The sequence below is a fragment of the Neopelma chrysocephalum genome, unplaced genomic scaffold (assembly GCF_003984885.1).
Source record: "Neopelma chrysocephalum unplaced genomic scaffold, ASM398488v2 Primary Assembly neopelma1_70, whole genome shotgun sequence".
In the NCBI taxonomy this organism is placed as follows: Eukaryota; Metazoa; Chordata; class Aves; order Passeriformes; family Pipridae; genus Neopelma; species Neopelma chrysocephalum.
Genome location: NW_020897730.1, coordinates 3,428,748 through 3,452,905, shown reverse-complemented (window position 1 = coordinate 3,452,905; position 24,158 = coordinate 3,428,748). Strand labels below are relative to the sequence as shown.

Sequence of the window (24,158 nt, the reverse complement as noted above, 5' to 3'; positions counted from 1 at the left end):
AAAAGTTCAGGCATTTACTTTTACTTATTATTTTACGCTAAGTAACACTAAAGTCCCAAGTTGTTATGTAGGTACCTTTTCCTAACATATATACTACAGTTACAAAAGAGCTTCTAAGTCTTTTTTATGCTAGATAGGTAACAAATTATGGGATACAAGTTTATTATTTCCACATGTCTTAAAAACGAAAAGAAATTACACTTTGGGGAGGGAGGGCAGTGGTGGTTGTGATCTCAATTTTTAGCCAGTTTTATTTACATTAGTCCTGTATTAAATCAAAACCACGCTCCCTTCCTGGAGTCAAGCACTGCCAGTGCTGAGATCCATCATGTGTATTATTTGCGTTCCTATTTCAACCACACCCCTTCAGCCCCTCTGTCATGAGGCCTTCTTTGATGAAAATAATCAAGCACATCCTCAAGGCTTTGGAAATGGAGTTCAAGTTTTTAATTTACAAGTATTTGCACTGTTGAAAATGACCCAGTTGATACTAATTTGCTCTAGGTTACAAAGCCATTGTTCTGATGACATCCCACCACAGAGCCAGGTAAATCTTAAGCACACAAAAAACCCACGCAACACAACATTCTCAGCAAGCTTATTAGCAGGTTGAAATATCCCATAGCAGCTTCCAAAACGGAAAAATGATAATTTAAATATCAAAATTAAAAATCTTTATCAGGCCCAATTGACACTGCAGTGCCCCTCTTACCTCTATAATAAGTCAATAAAATAAAAGAGAAATTTATAACATTAAGTTCATACATACTATTACTAGAAGAGATGTAAATAATTTTGAAGAGATGAGGAGGTTAGATCACTGCTCCCCCCTCTGGCAACAAAGCAGAAATAAAACACCTTTAAACATGCAACGTGTTTGAGTTCAGTACTTATCAAACTGGCTCCTGTCTACTTCCTTAATCCTAAAACATCCCAGGAATGCAGAGTTGTGGTACTGAGGGATGTAATAACTATGTAGCTTGTGACTGGATATTTAACAGAAAAGGCAAACTGATCTGAAAAGCTACTACTGACCTGGCCAACAGTGTGTGCTTTCAAACACTACAGTGTATCTGACTGGGAACACAATGCTGTGTGCAGGTAAATTCCATGCAGATGAAGGTTAACCTGATATTCACGGATTTACCACACTCTTGGCTTATAAACCCAAGAAATTTGGCAACCTTAAGAACACAACAGGGTACTGTATTTAAAAGCCACCAAGCACTGAACTGAAGCAGGCCGGCCACTTGAATTTTCAGATGGTCTGTACATATAGAACAAAATATGTAACTTTTTCAAGTGTTCGAGAAGCAGTGCCATTCTTACTACTTAAGCTTTGAAACCAAAAATAAGTTGAAGTTGCTACAATAGAAATACACAATGACTCCAACACTACATACATAGACTGAGACACTTGTGGCGGGGTGATAGGAGAAAGAGAAGTGTCATAGAGATACAAGACAAAAATCACTTGAAACAGTTGCAGCAGGATCCCATACCGTAGCTAAGTTTCTCAAGTAGTTGAAGTCCAAAGCTACAGCAGAACTTCCCTCAAAGCTGGTTGTATTTCATGCTTTAACTGGCACTAGGTATAGCACTGTTCTAATCCACAGGCAAAACATGTTTACCCCTCTGAGTTCAGAGGTATACTTTTCCATATGTAACATATGAAACATATGGAAAAGTAGGCTACTCAAATCCTGTAACACTATGGTGAAATTCTAAGTGAAATGTACCTTTGCTTTACATTTAGAGAATAAATTAATCATCTTGTTACAGTAGAGTTCACTGGGAAAAAATTCACATTTTCATCCTTTATGGTAGCTCACCATTTATTACTGCAAATCTGTGGGTCATCATTTTCAATTAGTCAGACCTTAACATCAGGTACCTTCTTATTAGCTTAGTAACAGGCCACCAATGACACACCACACATTCACTGTAAGTGACATAAGATTGACATAATAGATCAAAACAGGATTTCTGCTAAGGGCAAAGGTTTCACAAAGCAGCAGAGCTAGCTTAACAACTTACTGTTTTTTAACAGTATGGCACACTCACTCATGTCTTATTGTCCCCAAATCAGTCCCAAGATGTACAAAGTGCACACCTGACACACACTTTCTTCTTTTAGTATTCTGCCAGTTTGGCAAGATGAGCTCGCTTTACAAGGGTCAGATGAGCAGACACCATAGTAGAGCAATGAAGCTATAAAATGGGTTGTCCCTTTTCACTAAGAGACATTAAATTAGCTGAGCCATCTCTTTAAACTGAATTACCTCAATAATTACCTCAGTTGTAGAGAAGGTAGTTACCCGGTTACCATTTGGTGAGTGAGCTGCAGAATACATCCCAGCCTGAGCTCTTGGAAGAGTTGAGTGCATTTTCTCTTGCTGCTCAAGAATGTTCTACTTGTCAGATCTTTGTGCATGTTTCTTTTCCCAAGTCTTTAGTTCTCTATGTCTGATGCATCTACCAGGGCTCATTCGAGCTTCATCCTCCCCCTATTCATTTCTAAGGCTACAAAGGAAGCAAAGAAAAGCTTTCCAGATCATCTCTTCCTGCTGTTCAATGCCATTCTCTGCCCTTAAAGTTCGCTGTTTACAAAGGTTTCTTAAGTCAACCTTACCACCTGCATCTTTTGCGAATTCTCTGAGTCTTCCCAATACCAAAACTTCAAGACTTAATTGCTTCAGACTAAACCTTCTTCCTTTCACTTGCACTGTCATCAGAATTTGGGATGGACAACACAGCCTCCCAACTGAAAGTTAGTCCTGTGTCTAGAGGACTTGCAGGAGGCTAAAAGTTGCAAGCCTTCACTGGCAAATAGGGCATAACCAGCATTAAGAGAAATGAGATTAGAGATGCCCTGTGACTGCCTGATGAAGGAAGGCACCAGTCATATTGCCACAGACAGCAAGGGATTTCAGAGGAATAGATCTATGTTCATCTCCAGAAGTTATTTATTCAGCACTGTTTCTGTATTATATTGGTAAGTCATCTCTTCTCCAGGCTAAACAGGTGCAGCTCTCTCAGCCCTTCCTCATGAGATGCTTCAGCCCTCCACTGAACCTTTCCCAGTAGTTCCTTGTCTTTCTTGAACTGGGGAGCCCAGAACTGGACACAGCACTCCAAGTGAGGCCTCATGAAGGAAGAGCAGAGAGGCAGGATCACCTCTCTTGACGTGCTGACAATGCTCTTCCTAATGCACCCCAGGACACCACGGGCCTTCTTGGCCACAACAGCACAACACTGCCGGCTCATGGACAGCTTGTTGTCCACCAGGACCCCCAGCTCCTTCTCCAGGGAGCTGTTTTCCAGTAGGTCAGTCCCCAACACGCACTGGTGCTTGGGGTTGTATCTCCCCAGGTGCAGGACCCTATGCTTGCCTCCGTTGAACTTCAGCTGGTTTCTATCCATTCAACTCTCCAGGTTTCACTGAATGGCAGCACAGCCTTCTGCCATGTCAGCCACTCCTCCCTCTTTTGTATCTTCTCCAAACTTGCTGAGGGTGCATTCTGACACTTCATCCAGGTCACTGATAAACAAACGGAACAGGACTGGACCCTGTACTGATCCCTGTGGAATGCTGTGAGCTACAGGCCTCCAACTGGACATGGTATCTCTGATCACAACCCTCTGAACTCTGCCATTCAGTCAGTTCTCAATCCAGTTCACTGTCACTCAGCCACTCTTCCTGTGCTACCTATGAAGATGTTATGGGAGACAGTGTCCAAAGCCTTGCTGAAGTCAAGGCAGACAACATCCACTGCTCTCCCCTCATCTGTCCAGCCATCACAGAAGATTATCAGACTGGCCAAGCATTATTTCCCCTTGGTGAATCCATGTTGACTACTATGATAAGCTTTTGCTTCACATGCTTAGAGATGACATGCAGCATGAGCTGTTCCATCATCTTTCCAGGGACAGAGGTGAGGGTGACCAGTCTATGGTTTTCCTGGGTTCTCCTTCTCACCCTTATTGAAGACTGAAGTGACATTGGCTTTCCTCCAGTCCTCAGGCACCTCTGCTGTTCTCCATGATCTTTCAAAGAAGATGGAGAGTGGCTTAGCAGTAACATCTGCCTGCTCCCTCAGCACCTGTAGGTGCGTCCCACCAGGGCCCATGGATTTGTGGGTTTCAAGCTTACCTAAGTGATCTCTAACCCAATTCCCTCAGCCAAGGAAAAGTCATCAGGAGATCTGTTTTAGTAAAAGTTATGAACAGACATGGACTTTCAATAAACGAAAAAAACATTACATTTAAGCAGTTCATATTCAATACCTGCCAAAACTTCAGAACTAAAAGGCATATATTGCTTGTGCCCTGACATCATCCTATTTGCATGCCAAACACTCATGTTTATGAGTCAGAAGGAAAATAGACTCAAACAGGCTAAACCTGAAATAGCACAGCCTAACAGAAATCAAACTAGAAAAATCTTAACAACTTCACATTTAAGTGTGTTTCCTGGTCAGCACTTTTTTTAAAGGCATATTTTGTTGTGTGAAAGAAACAAGTTCTGAATGCAGCTGTACTGCGATCACTTGAGTCAGTGTATTACCCAAGTCAAAACAAAGTTAGTCAAACTTTCACAGTTCATAACCCAGAAAACCCTTTATTTGCAGTTCAGAAAGGTAATCAGGAGAGATTTACTGGTTAGGATTGGAAGTTTAGATTTCAGATTGGCTCCTGTGCTGGCCTGCTCTCCTCACTCACTGAGATAGGGTGAAGGAGCTGTGGCAGTGGAAGGTAAGACAGCCTCCTGTCATTCTAATATTCCACTATTACCCTCCCTCAGGACCAACCCAGACACTCCCAGCTCTTGATTACAGTCCCACACAGCCCATCACCACAGTTACAGCAAGTATCTCCAAGCAAGCCATCTTACTTCCTCAATCCCAAGTCCACAACTCCAAGGCTCCAACAACCACCACCCAAGGCAGCACTGTCACCCACAAACCCAAATAAACTAATTCAGAGGTATTTTCAGACTCTTTTCTCCTCACCTCTGTCAAATCCCTCAAAGTCAGGAGTTCTATACCATTCACACTCTGTGTTTACGTTCATGTAGCTTTTTCAGTGTACCCAGTAATCCCTCTAGCCCCCCAAATCTGACAGCATTAGGTAGAGATTTCTCAGTCAGGGTCAGCTACCATAAGTTACCCTGCACTCAGCACTGTCCCAGCCACAGTTTCCAGCTTCCTCCTTCTTAAGGGCCACAAGACACCACACAAAGGACAGCAAAGATTTCCCTAATAATGGAAACATCATCAGGAAGATGACCCAATTTGCAACACTTAAAAAGCCCCTACAACATATACAGATTGAAAGGGATGTGAAAATAGTCAAATCAAGAGAGCAAAATGAGAAACTTGTTTTCTTCCTCTTTTGCCCCCCCATGAAGAAATATTTAGCTACTCAAATAGATGTGAAAAACTTCACTCTAGCCTGTTTTTATTATTCCAACATATTGTATAGCTGTTATTCAGTGATGTCACTGCTCAGTTACAGAGAATGCTGTGTAGCCAACACTCTGAAAGTCACCTTGGTTGGATTTAAAAACTATTAATTATCCAGTGAGGACTGGACAAGAAACCTCAGGGTGTTCTCCTCTACCACATGAAAACCTTCTGCAAAGATGGCAACCTTGTTTCTCCTCGTTCTTCTCTTCAGCAGAGTAAGCCAGATCAGCTCTTCTTGTTTTTCCCTTTAAGATCACAACATCTAATAACACTTCCTGTACTTCCTGAACTGCAACACCCAGAAGGGAAGAGCACTGCATTTATAAAGCCATGGCTGACTGGGTGGGGCTTTGAGCAACCCAGAAGGTGGCCTTGCTTTGGCAGGGGGGTTGGAATGATCCCTTTAAGATCCCTTCAACCCAAACCCACTATGACTTTATGTTAGCCTGAATAATCTCCCCTCTCCTCCCACTTTTCATCCTACAATATTTGGCTTTTTGCTTATCTCCCACTAGTTCTCTGAGCCCTAGTTCAAACTTCTTCAAGCATGTGTTTCATAATATACACCTATACAAGCCTACTGAGTTTAAGCTTTCAGTTTCTATACAGGATTACTATGACTTCTAAGGACATGTTTCCAGGCAGAAGGTGTACACCCCAATTTCATCAAGATCGCTGTTTGCCTTACTGCTTTAGAAAGCTTTAGGGTGTTAATATTTGTGCAAGACATCATCTACTTCTGCTCCCTTATCCTCTAAGGCTACTAGCCTGCTACAGAAAATAAATTTGAACTTACCCATTCTTTCTTAAAAACCAACCCGTGGTTTATTGTCTTCATATTTTCATGACTCTTCTCAGCATTATCCAGAACGTGTATTTTGTTAAAATACTTCAAATTCGTCCCAATATTTTGAAGCTGTCACACAAGTTTGTTTTTAAAAAAGGGTTAAGCTAACAATCTTTACTATTGCTTCCAAGATAATTTCAACCTGTTGTCAAAGAGCACTGTTTGAAAAACTGAGACTATCTGAAAGTATCATAGTTTAACACTTCTAAGTTGAGCTCTTACTCTTAGTGATATTCAGTGATTAATTATTATATTTATTGGAATAAGTTTTGCTGTAATCTAGGGTAAAATAAAGAGGCATTAGACATTTTAGACTTCCTAGTATCACCTGTTAGCACTTTTCCCCTACCTCAAAGTAGGTTGCCATCTACATAAAATAACCTGATCCTCTACTGCTTCAAGAAACATCTCTCACCATGCTTTGTGCCCCTTACCAGTGACATTTTATACTCACACACACCCCCCTACAATCCACACCAACTTGGTTTTGTCACATATACTTGAACATTTTAGTTGAACTGAAGTTAAGCTTTTTCCTAAAGGTAACTTTAGCTCTTCCATGACCTGAAAGTTAAGCCAAACTGGCTTTCTCAGTACAGTCTTAGTGGAGACAGTTTAGGCTCATTCTCAACACTGTTTTTCAAGCTACCGAACACACACCCCACCCCACCCCTTACATTGTGCTATCTCCCCCCTCCCCTTCTCACTCCTGGCTGAAGTTTTTTAACTTATCACACGAATTACTCTCTGCCTTCACCTTCTTGTTGTTCACTTGTTGGAGGCAAATTCTCTCTTGTCCCTTTTGCTTTTCTTTCATTTCTAAAAAGCTGTCCGTAGCCTGACTTCACCAAGAACTTATCAGTCATTCCCGTTGTTGCTTGACTCCTCCTCACTTCCCCCTCATTACACCCTGTGCAAATTCAGAGTTTTGATTCTGGAATTCATCACCCAGTAAATTCTTGAACCATGGAGCAGGTAGAAAAAAAACCCAAACTTCGCTGTAAAGCAAGCAAGTCCTCTCCACTTCCCCAATGCCATTCTTCACCCCTTAGGTTAGGTCATTCCAGAATCAATATTCCAGTCATGCAAGTTATCCAAAACATACCTGTTAGATTTAATTGACCCATGTTGACTATACAGGAAGACAACCAGTTGCTGTTGTTTATTCCACCTATTTCCTGCATTAGTATTAACTACAGATGTGCCCCAGCTGGAACAGGCTACTTGTGACCATGCACAACAGTCTACGGGTTCATGCACACAATTCCTTTGTAAAGGAACTTCGTAAGCAAGCTTAGGAATCCAACTTCTTACATTTTAGAGAATACATGCTGTAAATAAATCATTCAGTACACGAAGGCAGCATAATGCATTTAAAAAAAAAAAAAATTGCTCGAGACAGCAGAGCTACAAGCATATCTACAGCAAGCAGGTGCTCTGCCTGGAAACAGCCTGTATTTGTTAGAGATCATGTCCAACAATGGTACCTGCTATTCAAATTCAGCACCAAAAAGAAGACGTACTTTGTGAGAACCTAAAAGATAAAGTGACTAACATCCCCAGCACTAGGTACACCAGGTTTACAAGATTACTGTTCTTAAAGTAACATCAGAGAGTCTCACAGCAATGAAAAATTAGGAAGGTAGGTTTGAAAGAAGAAACCACATACAATGTACTTGTTTTCCAGCAGTTATCGTTCCCACTTTGGGACAGAAGGCTTAAGAAAATGAGGAAAAAAAAAAATCTGACAAGAGGAATATAATCAAGAGTGTTTTATAACGTATATGTCCCCATCACAACATTCAATTATTTTGCATATATTTTATTTTTAAAATCAATTTGAAAGACAGAGAAGCAACTTAAATTTACAGAACACTGACTGCACTAAAATCATCTCCTTTAGCTGTAAATTGTTTCAGTCACGGTTTTACTTAAAAACTCAGCAGAACACACTAGAAGTTACTAGGAAGATCCCAAGAAGCTTGAAAATAGAAGTATTTGTTTAGAAGACTTGCTTTTAAAACACATGTGCTTATTCTTCCACAAAAGAACAACTTACTTGCTAGCTTAGCCTGTAGTCCTGAAGGTCCAGGTTTTGATGTCTCCGACTTGGAAGAGCCTGGTAGAGACAGTTTTGTTTTGGGCAGACTGACTTTCGGGCTGAATCGAGCAGCCCAGTCAAACTTTGAAGAGCCACCTGTTTTACTCGGTTCTTTGTCCCTGCTACTCCTCCTTGGACTGGGGCTAGATGCAGAACGGGAACGTCTAGCCTTACTCTGGTCCTTTCCCTGTTTCACTCTGGCACCCTGAGGAACAGTAGAAGAAGCAGAGGCAACAGCAGAAGAGGAGGAGGAGGTGGAAGCTGAAGAAGAAGAATCGGTGATGGTGCTACACCCAGCTTTGGCTGAGGTCACCGATTTTGAAGCCAGCTTGGAGACTTTTGCTGACTTCTCTTCAGCGCCAGTTGATTCAACTGATGACCCACTCTTTATACAAGACAGATTCTCTGTCCTTTTCCTTTTCTGACTTCGGGAGCTACCAGCAGCTCCACCCTTTCTGGTGTGAGCCTTGCTTGTTGATGGCAATTGTGTAGACTTGGGCTGTTCTTGGTCTGAGTGTCTTCTCTTAGACTTAGTATGTGGCTTGTTGGTTTCCGAGGAAGTTTCAGTGTGTTGAAGTGCTTTGGGTTTTTTAGCAGAGCTGGGAGAATTGGTCCTCCTGTAATCTGGACTAGCACTGCGTTTAACTCCTCGAGAATTGTCTTTCTTAGGCACTTGCCCCGTTTTTTGCTTTTCTGAAGTATTGACTCTCTCTGGATCTTCTTGTTGTGGTATTAAAACAGCAGATGAACTACAGCCTCTGTAGAAGTAAGCAGGAACAGCATTAGTGCTGAACTCAGGAAACCTCACAGTTGTAACAGTTTTGCATGATAAATGTCATCATTCTCTAATAAAGGAAACTGCACTAAGAAACTGTTGATTAGGTTAACATTGAAACAAACAAAAAAATGCCACAACATGCTCGTATGAGAACAATCATATTTTGCACATACTTGCTAGCATAAAAACTAAACAAATTGCAAAATAAAAGCACAGTACACTGCCTTCTAAAGAGGAAGTTATAACTTGAATTGGTTTTACTTTTTTATGTATATTGATACAAACTGATTTAAAAAAACAAACCAAAAAAAAAAATCAAGCCATGAAGGTGTTATCTGAATGTTTGAGAATGTAAGTTCCACAAGAGAGTAAGGAGTGTTCAGTAATGCATAACTAGTCATAACTGGATTCTAGTTCAAGAAAGGCTCTTAATGAAAGGATAGTTTCTCATCAGTCTTGAAATTGAGGTAGTGAATCACACACAGAAATGGCAAAATTCTCTTCTACATGATAGAAAACCGTTCCAGTGTGTAAATAGCAGAAGCATATGAAGAGCAGACAAAGCAATACCAAGATGATTACTCTGAACATAGGCATACTTTAGATTATTGCATGTTTCAATTCATATTGGACATTGCTCCAAACTCCTTGGGCAATCTTCTCCCAACATGAAGCAGAGGAATGGGAGAAAGACCTTGCAAGTATTCCAGGACTAGTTATGCAGAAATCGTTTCCTCCCCATCACTGATGGAATGCTCTTAGTTGGTGAATTAGAAAAACAAAACAGAAACAGAATTTGAAACACTGAAATATATCCAGTGAATGCAACACCTAGATTAGTTCAAATCTATTAGTCATACGTTGTATAAGAACTCTGTATAACTCAACACATTATACACAGTTGTGAAGTGCAGATAACACTGGTTAACATATGAATATGAAGCGCAATTACCTTTTAGAAAAGTGTCCCTTGGACTGTTCAGAAGTAGTATTAGACTGCACTTTGGGTGTCTTTGAAATAGATTTTCTACTTTCAGGAGGGCTATGTGCCTTATGTTTTGCCTGCCCTAAATGTGACCTGTCAGCAGAAAGTCAAAACAGAAAGCTATCAGGATTCCAAGATACAGATACAGACCTGTAGGTGGAATGATTGTTTATTTTGGGGCCATTTACAAATATTCATTTACAGCTACAAACCTTTCCATATCAGCTCCCAATATTAAAGTAGCATTTCAAAAGAATCACCTGTTGCAGTTACAAATCACTACCAGTAACTGTTTTGTAAGGCACACAATTATTTAGTCATTTTAAATGAATAAAACATCATCTAACTCCTGAGCTGTGCAGATAAATTCAAATTTTTCTGATCTGCAAGATTACTGAATTATTCACTTAAGCATTAAGCTAGCACAGTAAGGCACATGACTAGAGCACCTGTCAAAGATCTCTTCTCAAAAATAGATATATACTCATCTACCTCAAGATTCCATGCATTAAGTCTTTATACAGTTATGAGTTTGTATCTTTGTTCTTCAGTTTAAAAAAATCAAGTGCTCAGAATAGGAATGCAGCCAGTTCCACTTGGTAGGCAATCTTAACCCTACCAGTTATTTTCTGGCTGCAGATCCACCAGTTCAGAGCATTGAGAGCTGTGTGGTAACAGCTGAGGAATGAAGAGGAAAGAGGAATGAAGAAACACATGCTACCAATGAAGGCAGTCAGATGAGACAGGAAACCTGTGATGTCAGAGATAGGAACGAGTTTCACATCGATAAGCTACAAGAGGCCTTCCAAGCAGCCTTCAGCTGCATGCAAAAATTGGTTCATTGTATGAGCTCTGACTGAAGGACAAAGATAATACTATACCATGGATAAAATTTAAGACTTAAGTTACATCTTCACATATTCCATATTTAGCTTCAAAACCACTTGGAGTTACCATCTGCAAGACTCAGAAAAGAGCTCATCAGCATTCAGAACAGGACAGTATAAATAATTGCTGAGGCAAGGGACATCTCACTTGCACTTCCCCGGATAGAACACACTTTTGACTCAGCTGCCACCAGGAAAACTCCACTGCACATTTCATACCTGTAGAGAACCATCAAGCACCACCAACCTTTATGAAACCTCAAACTAGTCTAGTATTAATGCTGAAAGAAGCCATGTTTCAAAGTTGAAGAACTCTTGATTATATGTTTATATGTTATTAACCTCAGCTATCTACTCCTTTGAGTTGAGCTCTGCAAACCTCTGAATGCTAAGGGCAAGGGGAGGAACACTGACTGCCAATTTAAGTGCCCTGCTCCAACCCATGGCCTCAAACATCACAAAATTTAGGCAACAGACTAAGTGGAAGTAGTAGAGTTCCACAAGCTTTCAAACAGCTTTTTCCAACCAAATGCCAGAAATCCAGCAGCAAAAGCAAAGCTAATTTTATTACTGACTAGAAAGCTTCACTATCCTCTTCAGGACTTCAACACAAACTTAGATGTCCATAGAAAACAAGTACCAAGTCCAACCACCCAGATGATAATAACATGCTCACCTTTCTAAGAGCATGACAGTCTGCAAAGATTAAATTAACAGCGGCTTTTCCATACTCAAGTAATTTGTTTTGATTTATCATACTATAAGAAGTAATTTTTACTATCAAAAGCAAGCGACATAAAATAGTTAGATCTCTAGGTCACAATAGCAAACTCCATCAAGGTAAACTTGGGAATGTTTCACCCAATCCTCAGTGTTTGGATTTTCCTTTTCCCAACAAAAGATTAAGGCATGAAATTTAATTTTCCCCTTGAAGTGTTTTTATTATGGGAGTAACAGACGTTATTACATAATTTACACTTGGCAGGAATCTCATTTTTTATGTAAGCTAAACTGATCAGAGTTCACTTATTCTGAAGTGTATTTTAAAAGGTTATTTTCCCTTTAAGATTTTTATTTTGCTTTAGATATTCACAGAACATAATAACTGAAGATCTTTTCAACTAAAATATTGCTAAAGCAATACATGCAAAACATGCACTGAAGAGTTTCCACTTGTTTCAGGCTCCTCCCCTTTCACCTTTAAACCCTTCGGATTCTTACAAGTTTTACAAATACAGTTTCATAACATGCAGTTTATGAGGACTAATAAAGCTACAACCATATCCTAGGGATGATGAATGCTTCCTCACGCAGACTACTCGCATTTGCTTTTTCTTTATCCATGAAACGATCAGTAAAAACACTGCACAGAAAGGTTACTCTAGAAATGCAACAAATGGGGAGTTTAAAACTGATGAGAATTTTTTAATTTCATTTTTAAAGACCCACTGTGCTTTCACTTCTCCCTCTGAGTTCAATCATTCACCTTGCATGTGGTCCAAATAAAAGGTACACAAGACAATAACAACTGTGCATGCAGTAGCATGTCAGTTAAAAGGAACGTGACATTAATTACCCTTCTATAAGGTCTATACAATAGCAAGAAGCCTGACAACTTGGAGAGTCTGCAGGATTAAGGTAAAAGAACTTTAACCATACACCAACCAGCAAGTATCATAGTCCCAATTTATACTGAAGTTGTGACAGCTTGTTTAAGGTCTCATTAAAAAAGTTAACTTACGTACAAAAGCATAACAGTCTGTAAAGCTCGACACAGAGCAATGGTTGGAAAACAACCAAGGGCCATGAAAGATCCATGAGCAGCTGGAAGGTCGATTCTTTTCAAGGTTGTAAACTACCTGTACTCTTGTCCATAATCCAAGGCTTTCCACTTGTAACTTACCATTACAAGCTCTTCAGTCTTTTCCATTAATGTATCATTCATTAAGAATCTTCATTTAAAGCAACATTCCAGCAACAAGTATTTTGAGAGCCTAAGTTCCTCATTAATGACGAAAAACGATAAGGTAAGTATTTATGAGCTTGTGTTTGTCCTTTTTCACTCTCAGGGGCAGGTCCAGAAAGACTGAGCTCTTGCTGCACCTTCAAGTGTTGTTTTGTAGAGTTTTTAGTTTTCCTTCCACCTCCCCCCCAACTTAAAGACAGTTTCATAAACCACTCCAAGGCTTCACTCAACTGGGTTGATACACATTGTAATTCCCAGGCAGACATTCAAGTTTAGAGAAGCACACATACAAGTTGACAAGCAAACCACCATTTAGCTCACTGTGTTATATAAACAATATGGTGGAAAATGTCAGCCGTGAGCAAAACCATAATAAAGAACCAACTAGAACCTGTTCTCAAAGAGTTACTCTGTGTATATTAAAAAAAAAAAATTACCTTTTGAAGTTAGTTAATAAACAAAGTGTTTCATCTAAGTCATTTTCCTCAGCAGCTGAGGGTGAGTTATTAAATGCTTCCAAACATTAAGTCTGCAAAAACTAACCACTCTTTTACTTGTGTCAAAAATGAGATTAAAAAAAAAGCAGTAGCACAGATGAAAAAGCTATGGAAAAACACCTATCTGCTCTCCTCAGAAATACTCCACCTGTCTTCCCCACTAACACAAACATTAAATTTAGTTTTTCACAGGTCGCAGGTAAGTTTTTAACAAAAACAATCCTGTTCAGAACAAAAGCAGTATAACTGACAAAAGCATTCTCTCTGCTTATAACAACATCCTACATGCACCCAACAAGGATCTCATCTATCATTTAGCCTTCAATCCCATAGGCACACGAACATGTATATATTATATTCCAAAAATCATTAAAATGTGTTTATGAAGTATTCTACTTTCATACAAAACTCAACAGCATAGCAGTCATTTATGTCAAATTGATATCCTACTTAAATACTGCTGTTCTTAAAGATTTCATAAGGCTAACAATATGCAGGTTAAAAGAGAAGCACCACTGGCAATTAATGCCACTAATAAAACATTAACAATTTTTGCAGCATTAGTAAAAAGTTCCAGTATATGAGACTACTTCCATTACTCCATACCAGTATAGTGCAACATTGATCACAACTGAAAGGAACAGTCAACTGCACCACTTCCAGAAAAGATCTTATTGTGTGCCTCACAATACCACTTCCAAATCGCTCCCATTCAAAGTAAATACTACAGCACCACCGGGAGCTAAGCCACAAGGGCACAATTCTTCAACACACATGGTAACAATGTAGATACACAGTTAAGAAAGTGCCAGCAAGTACCTTCCACCCCCTTCTCCTGCCCCTACGAAGAAAGCTCGTGTTAGGGCATCTGCTTCCCATTCCTCTTCGGTTTACTGCTGCAAAGGGAAACTTCAGTATCATTATTGCTTCCTTACAAACCTGCAGAGACATCCTTCAGTGGGAAGTGCTGGAAAAGATACTTCAGACGAGGGTACGTGGTGTACAATTATGAAGGTGCCATCGTAACAGTAATTCTAAATTAGGAGGATAACACTAAATACTTTTCAAACTGGTAGTAAAGCCAGTAAGAACTACAATACCTACAAGAGCTGAAAGCAATCCAAAGCACAAAGTTATTTCAGCATCATTACTGACAACAGAAAGTGAAGAACATTAGTCCAACTTCACCAAGGCCAGTATGGTTACGTGCACACATGGGAGGAACAACAGTCCACCAGTTTATATTAATCTCTTGTCAAACACACAAATCTTTCTTCTTTAGAGAAAAGCACACACCATTGTTGCAGCACAAATTGGAAATAAAGCATCTATCTTTCTATGCTGTCTGTGAGCCAAGTATCATTGTTCCTATTTTTAAACAAATACATCTCTAAAAATCAAACACTTGAAGCTCCTACCAAGTTCCTGAGCTGAATGTGAAACTGCCTGTAAATCTCCAGCAGAAAACCATTACAGGCTTTCCCTGCTCATTTTGACTACAAGTATTGATGTTACAGTGACATGAAACAAGCCCCATCTAGAGGAAAATGGGTTTGCATTGTTCCTTCCAGGTTAAGCCAATCTGTCAATATTAGATGTCACAGGAGGGAGATTCTGCATTTACAACAGACCATACACAAGTTTAGTATTTCCAAAGTCTTCATGCAAGTGGACAGTAGCTGCTCAGCAAGTTCAATTTCTTAAAACTTTCTTAAAAGACTTTAAATCTATAAAAGTGTCAAAAGACTACAGAAGGACACACATTAGCACTTCAGCTTGGCAGCACTGTCATTCTCCTGCCTCTCTTCTTTTTAACACCTCTCTTAACTGAAGTCTATCTCATTCACTCCAGTCAAAGCATAAAAGAGAGAGCACTCACTTACCTTAGATTACTGGACATCACATCTAAGTCTGAACTTATGAGTGCCAAACTGCACAAACTCTCCAAATTTTTGTCACTTAATTTGTATTTTGAAAATGCATGCAGCTCAGCCACACAAAAGCCCTAGGAAAAAAAGCTGTTGCACTTCAAGCATTTAGAAAGCTATTTATACAAAGCAGAAGTGCAATCAAGTACACAAGTTCAGACAGTATCAAAACTTGTCCTTGCTCGAAGGGCTATGATTGCATATCTGTGACCAAAGTGAAGTAACCTCCAACACTTCAGAAGGTGTGGCCCTTAAGTCTGCTTACAAACTTTGTGGCTAATTTTAGGCATGAAGCAACAACCCCCTACAGACTCACATTACTGTCTAATTCGCTCTGCAATAGTAGTTTTTCTATTTTGTGTGAGGTTTGGGCATTTTTCATCTTTGTGTATTGATCTGTTGTTTGTTGGGTATTTTTTAAGAAGCACGTGGATCTAATAAAGTGGCTGAATAAAATCTCATACTGTTTGTACAACTACAAGCAGTACAGATGAACAGAAGAAAATCCGTAAAGCAAGATAGTTCCCATTAAGGATCAATGTCCACTATCTTTGCATTTCAATGATTTTTACTTCAAAGCAAACCAGATTAAAACCCCAAGTGACCAGAATACATGAACTGCTCTTATAGAGCATAACTTTCAGTTCAGTTTCATCCAAAAAGACTCCAGTTCAAGTGCTCCAAGACCATTCCATGATGTTAGCCAAAGCACAGCAGGTTAGGATGACTGATTTGTTTCAAAAGAACATTCCCAGCTCCAACTAAAATACTAACATAGATGCATCCCAGGTTCACAGCTATTTGCACAATACGAACGTATTATTGAAATGGTCTTTTCACAGTTTGTTTATTCTATTTTAAGTGATTTTACAGCTGAAACTGAAGAGTTTCAGTTTACAGATGACAAACGCAAAAAAGGCTGGAAATAAATTGTGTCTTAGGAACCACAAGAAAACCCTTATGTAAGAAAAGATGTGTTGGGTTTTGTTTAGTTTTCTTTTAATACAGCAGCCCAAGCAGTGTGTATCACTGGAGTACAGCAAGGTATAATGACACATCAAGTTGTAAGCTCTAGACTCTCCTACATAATGCTCAGCAGCAGAACTGAAACACGGTATCTCACTGCATGTAGATGCAGTGTAGGATGAGTCCTGAGCTTTGTGTCTAAAGACAGGCAAGCAGAAAAAAAGCAACTGTTATCTGAGAGCCTGTCTTTCCATGTCATGTACAAAATCTCCAAGGACTTGACAGATCTATCTTACATTGGTCCTTGTACCACGGTCATTGCTGCCCAGCAGCTTACTAAAGAGGAGATACTGACGACAGTAAAAGATGATTAATTTATTATAAATTTTATATTAACCAGCATGCTTTATCCAGGCCCTTTTATATGCTGTGCCAGCCCAAAATGGTTGTTCAGAGATGGAAAGGCAGGGGAGGTCCTGTTCTAAAGCAACTCAGATTCAAAGCTTCTCCCATCCTCTTTACTTCAGCAAGGAGCTTTGGTTCTGATAAAGGTCTAACATAGTTTAAGAGTGCAATACACTCTTGCTCATGGAAGTCTGACTCACATAGATTTGGTGAGGGGTGGAAGAAGTTCAGCCATTCCACACAACTGCATCTTGAATCACTGTGTGACAGCATAAGTAACAGATCACAATGCACCAAAACAATGCATGAGTAACTTTTTGAAAGAGAACAGTGCTACCCCAGAATTCCTCAGTTTGGTTGACTCACTGTAGAGCTTCTCCCTGGCATTGTGCTATAAAATCTGAATTAATGGTAGATATCTGAAGAGGAATCCCCCACCCCTTGCCTCTAATTCTTTATTCTAGGGAGAGGCTGATTCACCCCAGGTCAAGCTCAGTGTATAAGGAAAGAGCTGGAAGGGCAATATCTAACTTAAACATCCACTGAGATTCAGAGACAACACACAATGGACAGAAGGGAATGAAAGGTTCAGTATGCCTCAGTTAAAAGAAATATTCTTCAAAAAGTATTCTAGCTTACAAAATAATCAGCAGCATAAGGCAGCAGCTTCCCCCTCCTTATGCCACATTAGTCCAGGAAAGAATCCTTGTGTTTATCAATCTGCTTGTCCATTTGCACAGTGGACTAGTTTAGAGAAAGTGAAGCTACATTTTTCAGACTGAATTATTCTTCCAGAAGTTCCTTAGAAGAACAGTTGGCCTTCTTCACCCGTTCAACAGTTGTTCAACTTGTTCTCAGTTAGACTTTATACCAGTAAGACATACACCTCATCTTCCTTAAATTTTATAGCCCAATGCTTTAAAACAAAAAAATTCTTTTGTGTCTGTGCTGGTTTCAGCTGGGGTAGAGTTAATTTCCTTCACAGTGGCTTGTATGGGGCTATGTTTTGGATTTGTGTGGAACACCGGGTTGGTAATATTGTGATGTTTTTGTTATTGCTGAGCAGTGCTTATACAGAGCCAAGGCCTTTTCTGCTTTTCATACTGCCACACTGACAAGGAAGTTGGAAGGTTGGGAGGAGACACAGCCAGGACAGGTGACGCAAACTGACCAAAGGAATACTCCACACCACATGGCATCATGTTCAGTATATAAAGTGGGAGAAAGAAGGAGGAAGGGGGACATTTGGAGTCATGGCGTTTGTATTCCCAAGTCACTGTTGTGTGTGACAGGGCCCTGCTCTCCTGGGGATGGCTGACACCTGCCTGCCCTTGGGAAGTAGTGAATTAAGTATTTGTTTTTCTTTGATTGTGCGTGTAGCTAGCCTTTGCTTTCCCCCTACTAAAATGCCCTTACCTCAACTGAGGAGTTTTCAGGCTTTTACCCTTCCCATTCTTGCCCTGATCCTGCTGGTGGGAAAGTGAGTGAGCAGCTGCCTGGGGTTAAACCACAACAGTCCTACTGACCTGCAATATTTTAATACTCTTATCCCAAAAAAATCAAGTCCAAGGTACATGTATTCAAACAACTGCACCACTAAAATGTCTGAGGGAGCAGAATATAGATAGATGTTGCCTACCATCAGACTGTAACCTTCTTCATCAGACTAGTATTTTAACAAAATAAAAGAAACACTTATCCATACAGACTTCACTCACTCACAGCGATAATTATACAGGCATCCATAGGAAAGTTTCAATGATCTTTATTCTGCATTGTAGAGGCAATCACTTTTAGAACAAATACAACCTGGTCCACTTGCTTACTAGATCAGGCATATTAAAGGATGGCAAACCTTTTTTTTCTTGAATTATTCAAAAGCTGCAGAGGATTAATATGCAGTGCAAAAGGAACAGAGTGGTACCATTATTCAGTCTTCTTTAATAGGAACATAGCTTTTCCCAGATTTCCAGTAACAGACTCTCCCTGTCCTCCCCCCCACATACTTTTGTTATCAGGGAAGGAAGACAGGGAAGGAATTTGTTACTACCTGTGATTTATGGAATATAGCTCAGCTACACTTTTTCCCCCATAGATCTAGTACTGCTATTCTGGTTGAACATGTATGGTAGTGAATTACCCATGGTTTTACCCCACACAGTAACAGTACAGAGAGTATCTCAGGGGCAAAAAGATTTAACGCAAATTTCAGTGCTTGGATTGCAGGGGGGAAAACTTCATTCTTTAATTAAATCATAGCAATTTTACTTTTATATACTAAAACACACACAGATGAGAGTCATACCTTCCTCCTACTGCGTCGTCTTGTGGCTGGGCCCCGGCAGTGTTCCTCTGTGAACGTCGCAGTGACCCCCCTGGATTGTTATTAGGCCGGTTGGACATTGGCACCTCTCTCCTGAAGGGACATACCCTTTCTAGACACTATCATTCACTGAAAGGCAAGAGAGAAAGAGTCATAAGACATGTGGCATGAAGACTCACTGCCATGCCTCCAGAGGCAAATGTAAAATCCTACTGTTTAAGCAAAAACTTAAGACAAAAACCTTTAAGCAATTTTTAGTTAAAAGACAAGATTCTCCTCAAGAACATTTAGAACCTTAATAGAGAGCAACCACTTTTACATATACATAGCATACAGTTGACCTATTGGACTAGATGATCTTTAAAGGTCCCTTCCAACCCAAACTACAAAGTCCTCAATGATTCTATGATGACATGCTTTTTTTCTGGTAGGCTTCTGTAACTATGTTAAGACAAATGTAATTTAGGAGAACCTGTGTTTATCAACATCAAAGAAAAACTCAATGCTTGATAGAGAGCAACAGTATTCAAGTATTTTAACTCTCACTGCAGGAGATGACAATGCCAGTTTCAAGAACAAGCAAGAGTATTCACAAGATTACAGAAGTAACTTAACTACCATGCTTTTAAAGCAGCTTCTTTCTCTAGTCAGATTTATGCAACTTTTGCTTGCGTAAAGCAAGATACTTAACAACTCAGGAAAAGATCTAGCTACATAAGCAAGAAGTTCTTGCTCACAAGAGGTTAATGAGTGGGAAAAGGTATTTGAGACAGAAGGTTTAATAAGTGCACACAATTATTTTTAAAAAATAATCAATATGATGGCCTTGTATTACTGCTTTTGGAATTGTTTTGTGACTGCTACAGGTATACAGATACTTTAGTAGTTACTTATGAAAGACTACTATAACACCCAGCTGCAGTCCTCAGAAACAGAGGTATTTCAAGAACAAGTCTCAATTCCTCAGTGAAGAGAGGTGACTTCTGTATGCTGTGCTAAATCAGTATTATCATGTAGACAGCATAGCAACAGGACCACAACCAGCAAATCCAGTTCTATTATTTCTAATCTTGTGGAATCTGGTAAAAAAAGGTAATTTGCAGGTGAAAAAAAAAGCCATAAGAAGTGTGTTCTTGTTTAAGAACACAATAGCCTATATGGCGATTTGGTATCTATTATATCAATAGCACAGTAAGCAAGAAGTCTGCCAGGAAAAAGTTTAAAACATTTCAGCTGCAGATTCAAATTCAAATGTCTCCAATGAAATAACTCTCCAGACCTGGCACTGTCAGTAAAGCCAGTGAATAGTTGACTGTAATTGTCTATTCCTCTGAAAGGGCCTACAGAATTGCACAAAGGGGGAGGGGACAGGGAGAAAGAATCCAAAGTGATGCAGTTTTACCGTAGGCCATAAGAACCCAGGCACATAAACTGGTATTATGCAAACCATTACCTCACATATCACACTAAAAGGAACGTGTATATCATCAAGACACCTGCACGGTGCAAGAAATTATTGATCAGGATTCTGCTAGCTCAGTTTCAGTCTTGTTACACTGTAATAACGCAACCTAAAAGTTCACGCTTGGCATGCCAGAAATATTTTAAGTAAGCTCCAAGAATCAAATAAGAATACAAGTTAGGCAGAAGAATTGCTCCCCATCCTAATCCCCATACCACAAGAGTCAAAAGCATCTTTTTTAAGTTTTTCATGTTCTTTTCACTATGAGGTCCCACACAGCAGCAGACAGCAAAAGCAGAAAGTAGGATTAACAAACAAGTCAATTCTACCTTTGCTGGGGTTTTTTGTTTGTTTCTTTTTTTTTTACCTTATGCTTAGGAACTTGAAAGAATGTAAGTAAAGCACAAAATACACAGTCCCATGAAACACAGTTGTTTGATGAACCTCGTAGCTAGAAGTCTTGATGACTAAGAACTGAGAAAGCTGTAAACCCTACTCCTCCAAAGGTGAGCTTTCCATCCTCACAGTTATTTCTAACTCCTTTATCATAACCAATATTCCCACTAACAGGAAGGTTTAAAGCTTTTCAGTAATACATGGCACCATTAGTCTACAACTTCTTATACGTCAGAGCACAAAAAAATTTACAACGAAACAGAAAAGGCCTGGAATAGCTGGAAATCTTGCCAGCTTGCTGGTGTAGCCAGATTAGTCAAGATGAGGAGAGTGTAAGTGGCAGCATTCTCTTCAAATACCAAGGCAAGAAACAAAGCCCAGCATTAACCAGGTTGAAAGCTGACCAAGGTTCCAGCCCTACCTAGGGGGTCTAGCTGAAGTCAATCACAGGCACTGTCAAATATTGTTGTGCATTCTGCTTCCTTGTATTCAAACATCAAACAAAAAAAATTTTCTTCTTTACTATCAGAAATGAGGTGCATTTTGTCTGTTTTCTAAAAGGAGTAGCGTCCCCTTCCGTAAAAGGTCAACTGAGACTGAAACTCTGTACTAATGTCAAACTTTTAGTCCTACTACAAAATGGTTGCCACAGAACTATTGTCTCACCTCGTACTGACAATAAGAATGTGCATTCCAGCAGGTTTCATTCTAGAAGGAGCAGTGCTCAGACAGAGCTCTGCCAGCTGAGCCACACGCCTTCCCACCTCGGGCCAGAACATGGGCTTCTCCACACCCCACCACAACAGTCAGCTACAGAAAAACACTGTGCAGGCAATCCTGGCCCTGTCTAGGGAAACTTTAGTTTAACACTCATCTGTCCACGTGTTCTGGTTTTGCCTGGGATAGAGTTTAATTTATTCCTAGTGGCTAGTATGGGACTATGTTTTGGATTTGTGTGGAACACAGGGTTGATAATAGAGATGTTTTTGTTCTTGCTGAGCAGGGCTTACACAGAGCCAAGGCCTTTTCTGCTTTTCACACTGCCACGCTGGCAAGGAGGCTGGGGGTGCATGGGAAACTGGGAGGAGACACAGTCAGGACAGGTTATCCCAACTGACCAAAGGGACATCCCAGACCACAGGGCATCATGTTCAGTATATAAAGTGGAGGGAAGGAGGAGGAAGGGGAGGACATTTGGAGTGATGGTGTTTGCCTCCCCAAGTCACTGTTACATAGCCCTGCTCTCCTGGAGATGACTGAACACCTGCCTGCCATCGGGAAGCAGTGAAGGAATTCCTTGTCTTGCTTTGCTTGCATGAGCAGCTTTTTCTTTTCCTATTAAACTGTCTCAACTCACAACTTTTCAGGCTTTTGCCTTCCCATTCTCTCCCCAGTCCTGCTGGTGGAGGAGTGAGTGAGTGGCTGCCTGGGGCTTGGCTGCTGACTGGGGTTAAACCACAGCACTGGGTTAGCCGGACACTTTAAGAAGACTGTGCTTAGAAGTTATGCAGCACAATGTGTTGTCATGCACACGATATTTTCAGCTGTGTAGAAGAATGAAATGACAGCTGTTTTATCCTGTAAGGCATCTGTCAACTCAAGATAATGTCCAGAATTATTTTCTATGTTGAAACCTCTCAACTTAACTGCATTTCTTATTGTGGACTTGTTACATATGACTCCCAGTTTTCTTTTGAATATAATGCTGCTTCATGATTCAACTATGACCTTTAACATCAAAACACTAACTTCAGTCTCACTGCAAGTATCTCAAGCCACACAATACCATATGCCCAGCCAATCCAGTAACAAAGAGATCTTTTCACAACTGTGTCTTCCACATGCTAGAACCACAAGAGCCCTGAGGTTCCTAAACCCGAACTGCTCTCATTCAGACTTGTCCCTCCACATGTGAGTCTCACTCAAGCACTTGGCTTATTCTTTCCCATCTTCAGATGCTTAAATTCAAAGGAGATGTGCAACCCAGTAGAGATCAGCCAAACGTGCCAGTGCAGTCTTGTCAGATTTTAAGATCATTTCCTCAACCACACTGAACATTCTTATTTTTCCCCATACCCACAATCAATAAGAAAAAAGCTACAACTGTACACAGACCTCCATGCTTCTTTTGACAAACTTTGTGATTTCAGAATTTTTAAGTTCAGGTCCTCTTCTAGCATAAAGTTATCTGCAAACAAACCACTTTAGTTACTGTCTCATAATTCCATATTCCTACCTGTAATGATGCCAAAGCACTGGCCCATAGATGCTCTCATCATAAGCAGACTCTTTAGAAAGAGGATGAATTCCAAAAGCCAGCATTTCAAGTAAACCCACAACAGATCTTCTGAAGCCATGTAACAGCACTGGTATCCAATGCTTTTTATCCTGCATAGTGTTCCTGGGTTGTAGCAAACACTATCTGATTACTATTTACAGTCATCTTTGTCACTGTACAGGAAAGCAACTAGAATTAATTTCTGTAGACCTGACATACCTATTGCAAACACTACAGCTAATGTGCAGCCAACATACTGCTTGGAGAGTTCTACAGGAACACAAGACAAAAATTACCTGCTAACTTGTCATGAAGCCTTTACCTTTATCCTAGTGGAAAAGCCAACAGGAAATGAGTAACACTCTTCCGTGTTTTTGAAGCAAGCAGAGGAAAAAGACAACTACACAACAAGCCTGTATGAGCTTTTACTTACCACCCTAATCACTCCCCGTAGGATACTGGGAACTGTAATGTAGCTACCATGACACAGGCTACAGAGAAGAAAAGAGAGTAAACTGAAGAACTCCAGTAGGCTCTGGGGCCACTAACAGAGCAACAAGGCAAACCAGTAACAATACGTGTAAAAAACTGAACTGTCTCACAGGGGCCTCCTAATCTACCTGCGTGAGCTCTAAAACCTATTTGTTTGGGGGTTTTGTTTGTTTGGGTTTTTAAGTTCTTTGGAAGAATCTTGGTAATGCAAGAATTCTTTCAGGCTCTTGCACTCCAATTTCCAGAATATTTCAGGATATGCCTAGCACCTCTGCCTAGAATGCTCCATTATAATATCTGTTATCTGTTTGGGGTTGAGCTCAATACACTGGTCAGCACAACTGCTTTTTCATACCTTGGCCCAAGAAACCCCATGCCT

General features: G+C 40.1%; 1 protein-coding gene across 9 annotated transcripts in view; it reads right to left on the bottom strand.

Moving 5' to 3' along the window:
• TRIP12 (thyroid hormone receptor interactor 12) overlaps positions 1-24,158 on the bottom strand; it is an 81,216-nt gene that overhangs the window by 35,029 nt on the left and 22,029 nt on the right. For 5 of the 9 annotated variants that reach the window (XM_027686203.1, XM_027686207.1, XM_027686201.1 and 2 more), the window contains 3 exons: positions 19,134-19,280; positions 10,147-10,272; positions 8,375-9,174 (listed from right to left, as the gene is read on the bottom strand). In XM_027686203.1, coding sequence (XP_027542004.1) covers positions 8,375-9,174; positions 10,147-10,272; positions 19,134-19,231 — 1,024 coding nt within the window. In that variant the 5' untranslated portion in view covers positions 19,232-19,280. Of the gene's footprint in view, positions 1-8,374; positions 9,175-10,146; positions 10,273-19,133; positions 19,281-24,158 lie in introns of those variants that run through there. The other 4 variants (XM_027686205.1, XM_027686206.1, XM_027686208.1 and 1 more) reach the window with 3 other exon arrangements.